This window comes from Mesoplodon bidens (assembly GCF_964165515.1).
Source record: "Mesoplodon bidens genome assembly, chromosome: 3".
Classification (NCBI taxonomy): Eukaryota; Metazoa; Chordata; class Mammalia; order Artiodactyla; family Ziphiidae; genus Mesoplodon; species Mesoplodon bidens.
Window position 1 is genome coordinate 49,298,389 of NC_138178.1, and position 17,020 is coordinate 49,315,408.

At 45.2% G+C, this 17,020-nt stretch overlaps 1 protein-coding gene across 2 annotated transcripts in view; it reads right to left on the minus strand.

The window, feature by feature from the left end:
• MYO1E (myosin IE) overlaps positions 1 to 17,020 on the minus strand; it is a 207,861-nt gene that overhangs the window by 120,114 nt on the left and 70,727 nt on the right. Inside the window, exon 1 of one of the 2 annotated variants that reach the window (XM_081227978.1) lies at positions 1,250 to 1,314. The exons of the other annotated variant lie outside the window; for it this stretch is intronic. Coding sequence (XP_081084104.1) covers positions 1,250 to 1,264 — 15 coding nt within the window. The 5' untranslated portion in view covers positions 1,265 to 1,314. Of the gene's footprint in view, positions 1 to 1,249; positions 1,315 to 17,020 lie in introns of those variants that run through there. 2 annotated transcript variants of the gene reach the window in all.

Here is a 17,020-nt window from a genome sequence, read left to right on the forward strand (position 1 = left end):
CCCTTTCTGGAAAGCTTGCCACCCAGGCTGCCTTACAGAGGGAAACTGTTTATGTGATAAATTGGACTTTCTCAGAACCACACGCAGCATCAGTTCCTCAATCAGTTCCAAAATTACCTCAAACCTCACCACTCCTCCTTATTCTTGCGGCAAAGCAGAAAGCACCGGCCACAACATGACTCACTGGATCTCAATGGAAGGTCCACCGTCTATTTCCAACCAGAAAAAGATTCCTGGAGACTCCTCCCCTCCTCCACCCTCCCTGCTTTCCCAGCTCGGATATTCTTTCTGGGCACCCGCAAAAATTACTCTGCATAGAAAACTAGGGTCCTGGAGTAACTAGCCAGTAGGTGTGTGCGTTTGTTTCTTTTTTTTTTTTTTTGCGTTACGCGGGCCTCTCACCGCTGTGGCCTCTCCCGTTGTGGAGCACAGGCTCCAGACGCGCAGGCTCAGCGGCCATGGCTCACGGGTCCAGCCGCTCCGTGGCATGTGGGATCTTCCTGGACCGGGGCATAAACTCGTGTCCCCTGAATCAGCAGGCGGACTCTCAACCACTGCGCCACCAGGGAAGCCCCGTTTGTTTCTTTTTAACCCCAATAAATATCTACCTACTTAAAAGAGGGCAAAAATATTATTTTCTCTTTAAAAATGTAAGCAGTTGAACAAAACAGAAGGGCTACTAATAAGCTGTTATTTAACATGTGCAAAGGACAAGAAATGGACGGGCTCTGTGTCATAGTGTATGTGTTTGTACTGATCCACAGAAATGCCTTCTCAAGGTAACCCAAGTCCATCTCGGTGCCCAATCCAACTGTCTTTTCTCTCTCTCTCACTGCATGTGATACATTACAGTCTGTCCCATCTCAAAGGTAGCGTCTTCTTCCTAACAGCAGTTACTCCCCAGTGCAACAGGGCTCCTCGTGGAGTTCATTGATTCTCATCGTCTCAAATATCCCTCCACACAAAAAAGTCCCCGGCTGGGTCTCCAGACTTCTACAAGAGGGTAAGGAACCAATAGGATACCTGACAGTTACTATAAGCAAGGCAATGAGCCATTTGATTTGAGGCAATTGCTTTTTTGCTCTTCCAAACAACCCTATGAGAGAGGGGTTAACATTCCCATGCTACATGCAAGGAAACAGACGCCCCAAGCCGTAAGTAGCAAAGGCAAGATGCGAACCAAAGTCTCTATGATTATGAACTCATTCAAACATCACAGGTTCTTCACATTTTCTCCCTAGTGACTTACTGGATATTTCCACATGTGACGTTTAAATGGCAACAGAATGCCATTTAACTGAATTCATCACTAAAAAGACATAACTGAATTCATCACTAAAAAGACAAACAATTGGAGGATCCTCCGTATCCACGGGTTCTGCATCCGTGGATTCCCAACCGTAGATCGCACATAAGAAGGGCCGACTGTACGATGCCATTTTATATAAGGGACTTGAGCATCCAGGGATTTTGGTATCCACAGCAGTCCTGGAACCAATCCCCTGTGGATACAAAGGGAAGACTATACAATCTTTGTTAATGGCCACCTTCTCTTAGCATCAAAGACTAAAACACTGGAGGTATTTTTCATCTGACATATTTCCTATAACCAATTTGGTCACAAATCTCTCTCTCTCCCCCACTTCCTCCCAGGCTATTATAGTTACATATGTGAACTCATTCAATCTTCACAATCATCTCCCATACTATGTATTATTTCTATGTTGCTGATTAAAAAAAAAAAAAAAAAAGTAAATCGCCCAAGGTCTTCTAATTGTAGCTTCTGTCTTTATTGACCCCCACCCTTACTATGTTTTTCTTCTCCCCCTTCTCCAACCCCCCTGCCCCGCCCCCCGAAATTCAGATGCGGTAAAGGGCAGGAGGGAAAATAGTTAGGGATGCTGGGAGCACCTTAGAGCCTTTTGGGGAAGGCTGACCTGTCCTTGGCAATCCATAGAACCCACCCGTAGGTAGATGAAAGCTGGGACAGGGCTGGGCTGGGCAGTTCTAGCGGAGAGTGACAACCAGATCCGGGAAGCTGGAAACGAAACAAGGATGCATAGGCTCTCATCCCAACCCAGGGAAGCTTCAAAGTTCCCCACAGTAAAAAAGAACAACTGTTTTTTGTTTTTCTATAGGGGACCACAGTGTTTGATCATAGTGTGACTTGGAACACAGACACTGATAGAGAGTAAGTGGGGAACACAGTGGGAAACGGTTATCACCTTACAACCCTAGACCAGGGTCCCCAACCCCCGGGGGGCGGCAGACCAGTACGGGGTCGCATAGCAGGAGGCGAGCAGCAGGTGAGCGAGCGAAGCTTCATCTGCCGCTCCCCATGCTTGCATTACCACCTGAACCATCAACCCCTTCCCCACCATCCCCCTCCCTCCCCCATCCCCCTACCCCCACCACCCTCTCCCCCTCCCCCACCCCTCCCCACCATACCCCTCCCGCCTTGGAAAAATTGTCTTCCATGGAAACCGGTCCCTGGCACCAAAAAGGCTGGGGACCGCTGCCCTAGACAATGTCCTTGGAAGCAGAAGCTGAAAGTTGCCTTCAGACCACAAACTACTGTCCTAGAATTGTGTGGACAAGAATGGTGTTCCTGGGGCAAATAACCTGGACTTCTTTGCTTCTTCCTCCTGCCCCTGTCTGGGAGGGTAGGGGCAGGATGGGCCACCACACCTGCTGGGAAGACAACCCGAGGGACGGGGACTTCCCCATCTGTGTGAGGAGGTACATTTTCCTCAGATGACAAAAGTCCAGTTTATCAGGCTAACACCTCAGTGAGACTCCACTTCCTTCTCTTCTGTGGGTTTTTTGGATGGGGTAACTCCTTTTAGTTTCCCCACCAAAAAATGGTAACGTTTTAAACAAGTAGGGGCACTCAGCGAGGTATTTCATTTCCCAACAGTTCTTGGTAAGTGAAGTAACGCCGTACAGAGGACGGAAAATGGCTGCTAATGTGCCAGCTAAGAAATGATAATAATATTAATAATAATGATAATGATGATGATGATAAAAAGTTACTCTTAGCCCTGACAATGATTACAAATTATGAAAGAGATACTTCTCACTAGGTAAACATTGAGTGCAGACTTTCTCTGGTCCACAGTTACTTCCTAATGATGAAACAGTTGATTAAAAAGCATGGATTCACATGCAAGTTCTAAAACGTGGGGTATGCCCACACCCACTTAATGGCCCGGTGTACTCCTCACATTTAAGAGGTGGCACCAAGACACAGGAGTAACTCACGTTGGGGAAGAACCCGGTCACTGATTTTATTATTTTTTTAATTTTTTAATTTTTTTTTTGGCGGTACGCGGGCCTCTCACTGTTGTGGCCTCTCCCATTGCGGAGCACAGGATCCGGACGCGCAGGCTCAACGGCCATGGCTCACGGGCCCAGCCGCTCCGCGGCATGTGGGATCCTCCCGGACCGGGGCACGAACCCATGTCCCCTGCATAGGCAGGCGGACTCTCAACCACTGCGCCACCAGGGAAGCCCCCGGTCACTGATTTTTAAAGGAGAAGTGTCATGAACTGGTGTGTTTAGCAGGGTGGGGACTAGGGTGAGCAAAGGTGAGTCAGCGCAGGCACCGTTGTCTCCTGAAAGCCAACCTCCACTCCCACGGAGAGGGCCCCAGGGCAGTCCCGCCCACAGCCAGGGCTCTGCACACACTCTCACTAGTGTCTCTTGAGCATTTTCCTTCCTTGGTTCATCCCGGAGAGAGGAGACGACCATATACTGAGTAACTACACTTCCTCATACGCCCTTCAGATGCCCAGGAAAGGGAGGCCATCATGTGTGCTGGGTAAATACAACAGGCTCAGTGTTGGGCAGGGCCTGGGGAAGGGGTGGCCATAAACGCCCTTACCCTCCTGTAGAAAGAATACACAGCACAGTATCTTGAGAGAGTCATGTTGAAATAGGGATCAAAACTTCAGTCACCCGGGCTTCCCTGGTGGCGCAGTGGTTGAGAGTCCACCTGCTGATGCAGGGGACACGGGTTCGTGCCCTGGTCCGGAAAGATCCCACATGCCGCAGAGCGGCTGGGCCTGTGAGCCATGGCCGCTGAGCCTGCGCGTCCGGATCCTGTGCTCCGCAACGGGAGAGGCCACAACAGTGAGAGGCCCGCATACAGAAAAAACAAAACAAAACAGAACAAAACACTTCAGTCATGGGACTTCCCTGGTGGTCCAGTGGTTAAGACTCCAAGCTCCCAAGGCAGGGGGCCCAGGTTCGATTCCTGCTCAGGAAACTAGATCCCACATGCCGCAACTAAAGATCCCACAACTAAGACCCTGCACAGCCAAATAAATAAATAAATATTAAAAAAAAAAAACTTCAGTCACACAGACCAATATATAAACTGTTAACTAAACTAAATAAAAATAAAATGCATACCCTCTTTGATCCAGCCATTTTATAGGAATTTACCTCAAGATCTACCAAGCATGCCAAGATGTATGTAGAAGGTTGCTCACTGTAACAAAGTCTGTAATGAGGAAAACTGGACATATGGATTAGAGACCGATTAGAACATGGCACTCCCTGTAGGTGTTCCACACGGTCATTGAAAGGAATCTGCCTGTGCTGACTTGGAAGATCTTCAAGAACCCCAGTTTCATGAAAATAGCAGTCAATACGTGGATTTAGTATTCAAGGACTGCACTTGCCTAAATTTTTTAAAAGATATGTGTTGGGACGTCCCTGGCGGTCCAGTGGTTAAGACTTCGGCTTCCAATGCAGGGGGTGTGGTTTCAATCCCTGGTTGGGGAGCTAAGATCCCACATGCCTCGCAGCCAAAAAACCAAAACATAAAACAGAAGCAATATTGTAACAAATTCAATAAAAGACTTTTTTTAAAAAATGGACATCAAAAAAAATCTTTAGGGATTCCCTGGTGGCACAGTGGCTGAGAATCCTCCTGCCAATGCAGGGGACACGGGTTTGAGCCCTGGTCCCGGAAGATCCCACATGCCGCGGAGCAATGAAGCCTGTGTGCCACAACTACTGAGCCTGCGCTCTAGAGCCCGCGAGCCACAACTACTGAGCCCACATGCCACAACTACTGAAGCCCACCCACCTAGAGCCCGTGGTCCACAACAAGAGAAGCCACCGCAGTGAGAAGCCCAAGCACCGCAACAGAGAGTAACCCCCGCTCGCCACAACTAGAGAAAGCCATGTGCAGCAATGAAGACCCAAAGCAGCCAAAAATAAATAAATAAATTTTATTTTTAAAAAAATCTTTAAAAAAATTTAAAAATAAAAAAAATAAAAGACGTGTTATAATTGTTTTCTTGAAAGATACACAAGGTTCCATTGGGGAGAAGGCCTGGGGTTTGGGGAGAAAGGTGACTTTTACTCTCCATTTTAAACTTTGCTGCACAGTTTACTTTTTTATTGCTGTTTTAAACCATATGAATGTGTTAGTAAAATTTAAAAATAAATAGAAATGTTGAATATGATGCCAATACTATCAAGCATTTTCTGGGGTGACGTTTTCCAGAAAACCTGGGACGAAAATGTCCCCAATGTTATAAGCATATCACCACAAAAGGCAGATAAACCATATTCTTATTGTCTACAATGGACAATGGGTAATGCTCTGGCCTGACGAGCTGAGCTTATTTTTTAATGGGATTTTCTGTCCCAGTGAGTCATAACAGGAAAGGCTTGGAACTATCTGTTAGACGTTCATCTTTTAATCGACAGTCTGGGTATTCTACCTTTCACAGTTCTGTTGTTTGACTGGAATGAAACACTTCCATTGCAAACGATGGAAAAAAAATATATTTGTTTGTCTATGTGCCAGGCATAGTAAGCCAGCATTGGGCTTGCAAGGTGTTTCAACTTTATGGAACTTAGACGCCCCCGCTATTTTGGTGGTGTGAAGATGGATGTCTGAAGCAAGCATTTGTGGGTGCTGAACTGCAGTGAACAGAGTGCAAGGAAGGGGTGTTTCTGGAAGAGGGTGGGGGGGTAGGAGTGGGAGTGGGCAGTCAGGAGCCCACAAACACCCCTATTCCCCTCAATCTTTAAAGTAAATGGAACTGACTTTTACTGAAATCATAATATACACCGAAGCTTTACATCTCATTGAATTCTCACAACACCTGCAAGACATGAATATTACAATCGCACTGTCACTATTTTACAAATGGGTAAAGTGAGGCCTGGGATTATAATGTACCAAGTTGCCTCTACTCGGAGGGGCTGGGGATGAGAAAGTACATGGGGGGCTGGCACACAAAGTAGGAGCACAGGAGGCTCAGTGAACGCAGAGGATGTGTTCATTGGTCTCACTCACGTAGGTACATGTGACCTGATCAAAAGTTGAATATTTGTGTAGCATTTCCATATACATGGCCTCAGTTAATCCCTGTGACAAAGGGCCAGCGCTGAGACTTGTCATCAGGACTTCTGACTTCCTTTTCTTTGCTCTTTCTGCTACACCACGGCTCACTTCCGATACCATTATCAAGGCCAAGTGTAGACACTGGCTCCAGGATCACTAGATCCAGTGGTTTCTAAGCCAGGGTTGGCTAGAGTCACCCTTCCTGGAAGTGACTAGAGCAAACCTAATTTATCATCCAAACCAAGACACTCTGCGTGCAGAAGGGGATGTTGTTAATAATAAAGCTGGAACAAGAGGCATCAACTGGGACTGTCTCGGGCCGCATGGCTGTATCTGTGACCAGCTTGATCCCAGAAAAGTCATGGGCAGCTCTCAAAGACCAGCCCTCCCAGCAAGATCCTCAGGGTCTCCCACAAATCACTCAGCTTCTCTGAGGCTCTCCGGGCCTCTCAGCGGCCTGCTCAGGAGAAGGAGGTTCTTGATATTACATTGCCCCCAGGGGACAATCATATCAACCCCCAATCCCTCTAGGGGTAGAGTTGGTTTTACATGATGACATGATCTGGGGGCAAAGTGTGGATGATACACACCACCAGGCTGCCAACATTAGCTGGACTAATTGAGTGGGGGAAGGAAAAAAGGTTTGGGGGAAAAAAAACCCAAGAGATGGTAAGGAGCCCAAATTTGGTTTTAATTGCATATGTGATATTACTTATATAAAATGATATCTCTATGTGACAATACAGTTGTTAAAATGACGCAGTTATTTATCTAAGTGTACTTTCTGTATGGTTTTATTTCTCTGCTGAGTAAATATTTATAAAATGTGCACACACATATACAGTTATTTTCAGTGAAAAAGAAATTAGATCAAATACTTTGTACAATGAAATATATGTATAAATGACATTTTCCCCATATTCTCTTGTTATTCCATGTCAGCTTTGTTCACCCCAGCTTGCAGCTATAGTAAACTCTTCTTTAAATAACAATGGGCCCCTAGCAGGAAAAGAAACTCCCTTTCTTTCACTTACTCTGACTGAAATGTGGCTCCCAAAAGGATGGTTTTTTATATCAATGAACAGTTCAAAGCTAAGATGTTATAAATGAACAGTTAACACATTCCATCAATTCTAAGATGCATTTTTTTCATACTTCTAACAATGTGAAACTAGGACATGTCTTATAACCAATGCTGTGTCACAGCTTAACCCATAACCAGTAGCATCTTAGGCTTGATAAATTGTGGCATGAAACACTTCCAAAGAGCCAGACCCCGCTTCTGTGCACTTTACAAAAGTGAAGTCACTGGTTTAATATCAGCAAAGATATTATAAAGCTTTCGGTTATTCTGGAAGCATTGTACCATGTATTAATGTCACTTCAGGAACTGTACAGTGGTTTTACTGGTGAGGTTGATGATTGCCCAGTTCTGGAGGCTTTGCTGTGATAATGTTTGTAGCTGTTGCCTCCACCCGCCACCCACACACCCTCACCACCCCCCCCGTCCCAAACAGGATGAGGGTGAGTGTCCTGGCTGACAAGCAGCTCCCATCAAGCTGCCCACACCAGACCACAAGTTTGCAAAGCAAGGTAATCTCCTCTTCGATTTGTAAAGGCATGTTCCATTTGGACCTCTTTCAATCTAAAAATTCCTTCAGTATTAAGACCATTGAAGCAGGAGACCCCCTTCCCTCACTGCTGCCCCACAGATGATATGTCCTCCCCAGTGGATTACACTGAGCTCTGGCCTTCATGTGCATACACTATACTCCAACATTTCCTAAACCTCATTTTCAACAACTTTTACAACTCTTCTGTATCCAAGTTGCACCAGCCCTATGCGTCACATTTTTATATAAACTGTCCTTTTTAATTTGGCTAAATCCTAAACAACTATCTCCATAAAATCACCAGTTTTATTTCTTCAGTGTGTTAAATAATGAAGATAGGGCTTCCCTGGTGGCGCAGTGGTTAAGAATCTGCCTGCCAATGCAGGAGACATGGGTTTGAGCCCTGTTCCAGGAAGATCCCACATGCCATGGAGCAACTAGGCCCACGCGCCACAACTACTGAGCCTGCGCTCTAGAGCCCACGAGTCACAACTACTGAGCCCACATGCCACAACTACTGAAGCCCATACGCCTAGAGCCTGTGCTCCGCAACAAGAGAAGCCACCGCAGTGAGAGGTCCGCGCACCGCAACGAAGAGTAGCCCCCTGCTCGCTGCAACTAGAGACAGCCCGAGCGCAGCAACAAAGACCCAAAGCAGCCAAAAATAAAATAAATAAATAAATTTATTTTTAAAAAAATAATAATGAAGATAAACGATTTAAAATACACAACATGGGGTCAGACACACTGACCTTCCCGTGCACCTTGGTGCCATATCCCACACGTGGGGACCTGCTGCCCCTCTCTCCTGGGCCCATTCCCCCCAATTTCAAGTCTAGCCATAGAGAATTTAAATGACTTCTATTTCCCAGATGTATTTTTCTCTGCCGTGGAAAAATCTCACCTGGCAAGACTAGATTCCCCTTTCGGTAGCAGATGAGAGGCTAGGTTTCGTTTTCACAAGTAGAAACTGCTCTGAATTCATATCCCAAATCCCCTGCACTTTCCATCAGGGATCCCCAGGGCCCTCCTCTAGTCCCCTCGCCTCAGAAAACAGCCACACATGGGACATTTTATTGGTCCCCTGGGTGAGGGCTCGTCCTGAGGCTGACGAGGAAATTCTCTCTTGGGCACCTGCAATTTATTCTTTCTCTCTAGGGAAGCACTTTCTGCAAGTATTATCAGCCCTGTTCTATCCTTCTTCCTCTCAATCTTTACGAAATCTAGGGTAGTGGCTCTCTCCCCGGGGGAGAATATTCTTCTTGTACAACAGCTAATTCTCATTACATACCAGCACTGTTCGCAACATTTTATACATGATAATTTATTTAATCCTCACAACCTTACCAGGCAGGAAAAATGAAGCACAGAGAAGTTAACTAACTTGCCCAACCCCAGAAGCTGGGCTTCAAATTGAGGCCAATTGGCTCTCAAATCTTTGCACTTAATCATTATACCTACTGCGTCTTGTAATAAGTAAGTGGATGTGGGAAACAGCAATAATGCTAGAGATAACAGTAATTGCTTTATTGCATGTTTAGTAATTGCCACGCATCAACTTTTTTTTCCCGCACAACAGCATGAAGCAGATACTTTTATTAATGGTACACAGGGTACCGTGTGCAAAGCCCAGCATCTAGGAGCCCACAGAGCAAGCAGTCTGGCCCTACGTGGCCTTGGGAGTACGTCTACTCCCTGCCGAGTCCCCAGCCTGCAGGGCAGTGCCTGGCACACGGTCGTGGCTCAATCAGTACTAGTTGGGCCAATGAATTCCCAGTGGCTTTGGCTCATCTCAGGACCAGGTGTATGTCACTGTGGCAGCTGTCAGTGTGGTAAATGGGGGTCCTGGGTCCAGAGTCTGCCCCAAGGAAGAAAGAAGTTTCTAAAGCTTTCCTAATGCCCCCAGCCCAGAAGATCAAAGGGAAGAGATGTTGCCCTTAAAGACAATTCTCCTTCTCTTAACTGTCCACTGTCAGCCAGGTAAGGAAAACAGGCTAATTTTGACCACAGGGTGAGGACATTTCAAGCTACAAAATAAAATGAACCAAATGGGTGAAATCCCATTATATGACAAATGCTCATCTTACTTCTGCCTCTATTTATATTTTAATCAAACAAATGACGAAGAGTCACACTGATGTCAGTCTCTGTCTTTTCAGCTGCAGCTCTGCTAGTTTGACAACATGTCAAGCATTTATCAGTCCCTTCAGGGACCTCCCTGTCGTCACTCCTGTTTTCAAGTACAAAGGTTGGGGGATACCATTCTTCTTGCTAGTCCAGCAGTTTATTACAATCAACAGACTTGGGTTCAAGTATAAGCTCTGTGACCTTGGCAAGGTCAGTTTCATGGAATTTAATTCTTCGCAATTCAGGTAGTCTATTAAATTTACATGTAAATGTGATTTAGTTTTTGCACCTCTACTGACAGGACTTTCATTAATAGATTCATAAACCAAGAAAACAAAATCCTATCAGACTATGTGTCATAATTTTTGGTTTAAAAATTACAGTCCCTGAAGCAATCAGTGGTAGCTCTTCAGTAAATTTCTTTAATTGAATTAAGAAGCCAAAGTAATGATGCAGACCAGCTGGAAACACCGGCACTGATGGTTCTTATTCATATTATTAACTGAAATGGAAATAGAAACAGGGAGATAATAGAGCAATTCCTTGTCACTTAAAATGAGCTATTCCTCTGCACTATGGAAGAAATTCTAATTTAAACACTGTTCTGTGGAAAAAGAAAAATATGTAAAGACTTAGCAGACTGCAGCAGAATTGATATCAACCTAATTAAAAACAGTCTTCCAGGACTCACTATCATTCATAGCATCTTTCTGCACTGATTACAAAACATGTATTATTTATATCACACAAAATATTGGAGGTACGACAACACAAGAGAATCAACTCATTTGATGTTTTTTTTAAGTGTAATTTACTTTTTCTGAAAAATGAACTGTTTGGGCATATCTGAAGGAGAAAACTCAGGATGTGAGCTTCAGAATGTGATAGGTGGGGAGAAGGGAGTGTGATCAGGGGTCTGATCAGGGGTGTCTTGGGGGAACAGGCAGCCTTTGTCGTGGATTAGCCATGGGGGATACTAAGTCCAGGATAGAAGCCGAGCGCAGGGGCAAGGGGGCGTCCCCCAAGCACCACAGTCACTAGCCAACAACGAACAAAGAAATACAGAACTGAGAAATGCCTTCAGCACCTTCTCCTGGTTTTGGCGTGGGCACAGCTAGACCCTTTGCTTGCTTGATCTGGCCTGATCTGCAGCACAGAGATGCCACGTTCCTCTAGGGGCAAAATGGAGCCATAAGGCGTTTGTCTAGGAGCTTTTAGGGTACAAACCAGACATGTTCACCAAATCCAGAGAGATCTGGGGCCACAGAGAGGCTGGCTGTCAGGGAGGCAGAGAAGAGGGTTCTGTGTGCACATCTCAGGGGGAGAAGCCACCAGAGCACCCCTAAATGGCACTGCGGGTGGGTGTCCCCAAGAGTCCTGCAGGCTCAGGACAGCGCCACGTGCGAAGATAAACACTGGGTCCAACCTCTCACCCCTTTCATCACCTGGTGGAGGACACAGGACCCACCTAGCCATTTCTTCTCATGACCCAAACCTTCACACTTCAGCAAGTATGTCTCCTGTTATCAGCTTCTCTCTCAGAAACCACAGCTGAACTGCGGAGGGCCAGCACCGGGCCGCAAGGGTGTGAATAGGCATGGGCGCCTGCGCAGCAAGGAGCAGAGACACGAATATCTTGTATTTATGTTTTGGGTGCCTACAGAATTTCCAAGGGGCTCTTACCACGTACCTGCTGTGCACCCACCCTCCTCAGTTCAAAAAGCAAGTTCTGTGGATGAATTTGCAAAAGAACAAAAACAAAAAACAAACAAACAAAACAATTTGGGAGATCAGCACAGCTTCACTGGGAACTTATCCAGGACCCTAGTTATTGTGCTCTTCCTGTTTGGGGGGAGGCCACCAACAGGTAGACTTTGCCTTCCGCTGACCAGCGTGAATCCTTACTAACGTTCAACTGCAAGCAAATACAGATTTTTTAAGAAACAGAAATTGGAAAGGAAGGTAAAGAGAGGTTAGGCAGAGAGAGAGAAACAGAGCAGTTTCTTCTCTCTGAGGGGAAGGGGTTCTAAATGGATAGAGGGTTTAGTACTCCTACAATTGGAAAGACTTCTAAGGAAGCTAAATGTTTCAAGGACATTCCATAAAAATGGCATTGCAAGGATTCCAATCTTTAAGCCTCAGTTTCTTTCTCTGTAAACTGGAGATAATAACAGTATCTACCATTCAGGGCTTTTGAGGGCATTCAGTAAGATCACGCATGGAGAGGTTTTATTATACGGTCTGGCCGACCCTAAGTGTTACGTAAAGTTCTTAATCATAAAAAGTGACCTGGGAATGCTGGTAGCCGGAACCAGTGCTCTGATTGCATATCTGATGTTTTAAGGAAGATACCGTCATCTCAAATCTGGCTGATAAGAAGATACTGGCAGAGGCAAGATTCAGTAAAGAAATATGGAACTCTTACAGTGTCACGATGCTCGAGCGATGCATAATTACATAATATGTGAGACATTAGAATCCCAGGAGTCCCTAGGAATAGGGATCTACTACGGCAGAGTAGAAGAAAGACAGTCATTGCCACAGAAGACACATTGGGAATTTAACCAACTAAAAAGGAAGCCTGCCATGAACTACAGCAAGGACCACTTGAGTCACGGACTGATGCCTTACAGGCCAAAAAAGGGAAAGGGTTGAAACAAACTACAAAGGAAGAGGGGTAAGAAAGGGGCATAATACTTCTACATTTACATTCTTTTTTTTTTTTTTTTTAAAGGGCTCTTTATTTTTTTTAGTAATTTATTTATTTATTTTTGCTGTGTTGGGTCTTCGTTTCTCTGCGAGGGCTTTCTCTAGTTGTGGCAAGCGGGGGCCACTCTTCATCGCGGTGCGCGGGCCTTTCACTATCGCGGCCTCTCTTGTTGCGGAGCACAGGCTCCAGACGCGCAGGCTCAGTAGCTGTGGCTTACGGGCCTAGTTGCTCCGTGGCATGTGGGATCCTCCCAGACCAGGGCTCGAACCCGTGTCCCCTGCATTAGCAGGCAGACTCTCAACCACTGCGCCACCAGGGAAGCCCTACATTTACATTCTGAATCCAAACATGTTATAGCTGGAAGGGGCCTTGCCTATTCATCAACCAGTCCAAAGCTCTTACTGTACAGACGAGGAGTCTGAGGCCCAGAGAAGTTGTACGTGTCCACGGTGCAAGCTACTTGGCAGGAGAACCAGGACTAGAACTCGAGTCTTCTAGCGCCCAGTCCAGCCCTGGGCAGTTCTCTACCACCAGCCCCTCCCCAGCAAGCCTGTATGTAGCAAAGGTTTTGATCACCCACAAAAGTTCTGGGAAAAACAATCAAATGCGTCTAGGCATTTAAATATTTTAAATTACTCAAATAAACATGATCATTTGTGAACCACAACCTTCTGGCAATCAGACTGCATAAGGGCACTGGTGTCCATCCAAAGAGTAAATATTTGAAGAGCTTAATTTCTTCCTAGGTTTTAATATTAAGATAAATGTAAATAGAAGTTTTAATATCTGCTTTCTAGTGGGTTATCTTGTATGCAAAGGTGCACAGACTCGGCACTTAGGGGACCACTTTCCTAATACCCCTTGTCTTCTACCCAAGATACAGGCCTCTGTTTATGGAGGGAAAAAAAGTCAAAGCATTGGCTTAAAAATCAGAAACAAGTAGGTAAAGGAGAAAGGCAATCTCCAGAAAATGTGGGGAAATGCCCAAAGAAATTGGAAAGCTGTAATCTAACTAGAGATCTCTATAGAATTCCATGTGCTCCTTCCAGTAGTAACTTTCGTCTGCCAGAATCACTAAAATTGAAAACAAAACACAAGTTAACCATATCTGATGTGATTATGAGGCCAGGGTGGGTCACACCAGCTTGAAGTTCACAACTCCATAGAAAATCCAAGAAAGTTTCTGTGATTGTTACCCATTGCTCATTGTATTCTGTGAAATATAGTACAGCATCAAAAAGGCAACCCACGTCATCTAGAGGTGTGGTCCACAGTGGTCGGGGAGCAAGGAATGAGCACTGCTTTTCTTGACACCTACTATGTGCCAAGCACTCTGTTAGGTGCTTTGTTTCATTTGTTTTCAAAGGAATTGTAGAATTGGGGAGGTACCTTGATCCCCGTGTAACAGATGAAAAATTTGGCCAAAGAGAGTCATGGAGTCCAGATCTGTACTGGTGGGTTTGGAAACCCACAGCAGCTTCCGTGGAGGCCATGGAAGACAAACAAAATGGATTCCCCACTCTGTGAAAGTGTGTCAAGGGAGCCATTCTCTGATAGCAAGGTTTCAAATGCAGTGCCTGGAACTGCCTTTTAGGTTCCACGTGGCAAGATGGATGAAGTATTACCTTGGCTCGGGAACAGAGACTGCTGCTCTCAACAGGGGCGTTTTAGGCACAGGTAGGATTGACTCCTGCAAAGACAATGGGTGTCGTAAGAGGCCTCAGTGAAGTGGAGAGGCCAAAGGGTTGGAGCCACCCGGCGACACTGGGCCTCTACCTTCAAAGGACTCCTCAACGGCCAATTTCAAGGCCAGAGCCCCACACCCTGGTCTTGAGTAAGGGCAGGCTTCTCATTCAAAATTCTTTTGGGACCAGATAGATGATGGTTCTCCTTTGTGGCAAAGGTGCCTCTCAACACAATAAAGACACTCAGGTTAAAAATAACCTCACAGAAATTCTCGTTCAGCCAAAACAGTCCCAGCTAGGGATCTGCTGGAGGAACCTGTTACAGAGCTTCCAAAGCCAAACCACAGCCGCTCCCAGCCCTGCAAAGAGCGGGTAACAAACTCTGGTCTTCCTTGTACTAGGGACGGGAATGAGAGTCAAGAGGGCTGGAATTGACACACAAATGATCCCAAAGCAGTAATAACAGAAATCACTTTATGCAAGAACTGAGACACACTGAGGCTGCTCTCAGGTAGAGAAGAGTGTGCCCACCCAGTTATATAGAAAACAGTGTGCTCACTTTGGGGCAGGACAGTGAATAGAAAATCAATGTCAACATCACCGCCTCACAAAGAGGGTTGTTTTCAAAAACTGCCAGCAAGACCACAAGTGGATTTGCAAAAACATTTGCATGGCTTCTGGTTGCAGAAATGCTGAAAGGATTTGTGCTACACTCTGCTCCCAAGTGCACAGAAGTTCCTTTCTACCCGAACCCTGAGACCCAAAATATGAGGAAACATAGCGCCAGCAGTTCTTATGTTCTCCCTGGCTGTGACCCCTTCTCTTCCTGGGAGTTGGGCCAAAAGCACAGTATTACTTACTGATCAAATAACCAACACCCAAAGATACCTGGGAGTGACCACACGTCAATTAAGGTTCACTGGAATCAAAAGCAAAATGGAATCACCATTTGCTTGATGCAGGTTGGCTGGGTTTAAGATACAGAAGTATCTTAGCTTTGCACTTAGAAAAAAAGCTCATTTCAATTTCTTTTTTTAAAAATTGGGTGCAGCAAGAAGAGTACAAAGGTTAGAAAAGAGACAAAGAGCTTGAGATCCTGAGAAAGATAAAAGGCAAATGATTTAAATTAAACATACGGGAAACATTAAAGAAGGGAAGGGCATGAAACAATCCTAGAGATATAAACATACAACAAAGAAAAGTTGTTTGATCATGGGGCAAGCCGTGTGAATAAATAAAATACCGTAAATGCACTAAAGGAAAAAAAAATTAAAGGAGAAAAAAGTTTCTTTCCAACTTCCATTCTAAGGAAACCACAGTTCTTTTCCTTGGTACAACTACTGCTCACATGCTTAACAGCTAAATTCAGCTTTGAAAAACCTCTGTAACATTCTCTAGTTTGTTTTTTTTTTTAATTTAAGTGAACCAGTCATTTACTATCAGTGGATAAATTCTGTTCAGTGGGTGGGTTTGTTTTGAGTAGCTGTGAATAAGGGCAAGGGTGATTTTATTTTATTTTTTTGTTCCTGTCATCTAAAATTTTCTCCCTTAAAAAAAAAATCTGTGGCTGTTTTACAGGAGTCCAAGGCAAATCGATCGAAGAGTGGTTTGAATATTTTAAAACAAACCCAGTTTGTATTTCCCTTGTCTCTAAATCAAAAGCCTATACCACCTTTTCTCAAAGGTATTTCTGTAGCACTTTCTGGCTGAGTTTGTACACCCCTATAGAATTGTTACTATTATTTAAACTTCCATGAAATGCACTTCAAATGGCAGGCATGTGCGTCGTGAAATTAAAAGTGTGTTACGGGAGAAACAAACCTTAAGCTGGGCACAAGGATGGACAACGATGCGCAATGCTACAGATGGCAGCGGGAGCCTGAGACAATGTGTAGTTCCTTTCTATTCTGTTTTGCCCCATTGTGTTCTGAATAGACCAAATCACTGCCCAGCTTCAGGGCCCCACTGCTGAAAGGCCCCATTGTAAGTGATATGCTTTCCAGAGCAGAGTGAAGGTTGCTGTAGTAACCTTCACCATGAATTTCCTGACCAGGGTGATGAAAATCTCCACTGAATTGTGACAGGACTACAGTTACAAACAAGACGGCACATGAACAGGGGATCTTTTTTTTATCTGAACATAACCCACTACCTGCTGCCTAAATCATCCACATAGCCAAAGAAGGGACTGAATTTCTAGAAGCCAGAGCTTGAAGAGTGAACCTGTACAGTATCTTCCCCTAGACTGGGGGGTGGTGGGAAAATGGGAGTTTGCAGACCAAGGGGAGTTTGGGGTCCCACAGTTCATGACTTGTTTCAGCAGCCACCATGTTTGCTGAGTTGAGAATGCACTTTTCTAGAGCTGAGCAGGGGCTGCACGGGTACCCATGGTCCAAATAGCACAAGCAAAGAATAATCCCGCACTTCGCTGGGAGAAAACAGTTCAGGATTCGGCATATAAAGAGTGCCCCTTTTAAATGAAGAAAAGGCAGTCACCCCAATTTCCCAGATGGAACAC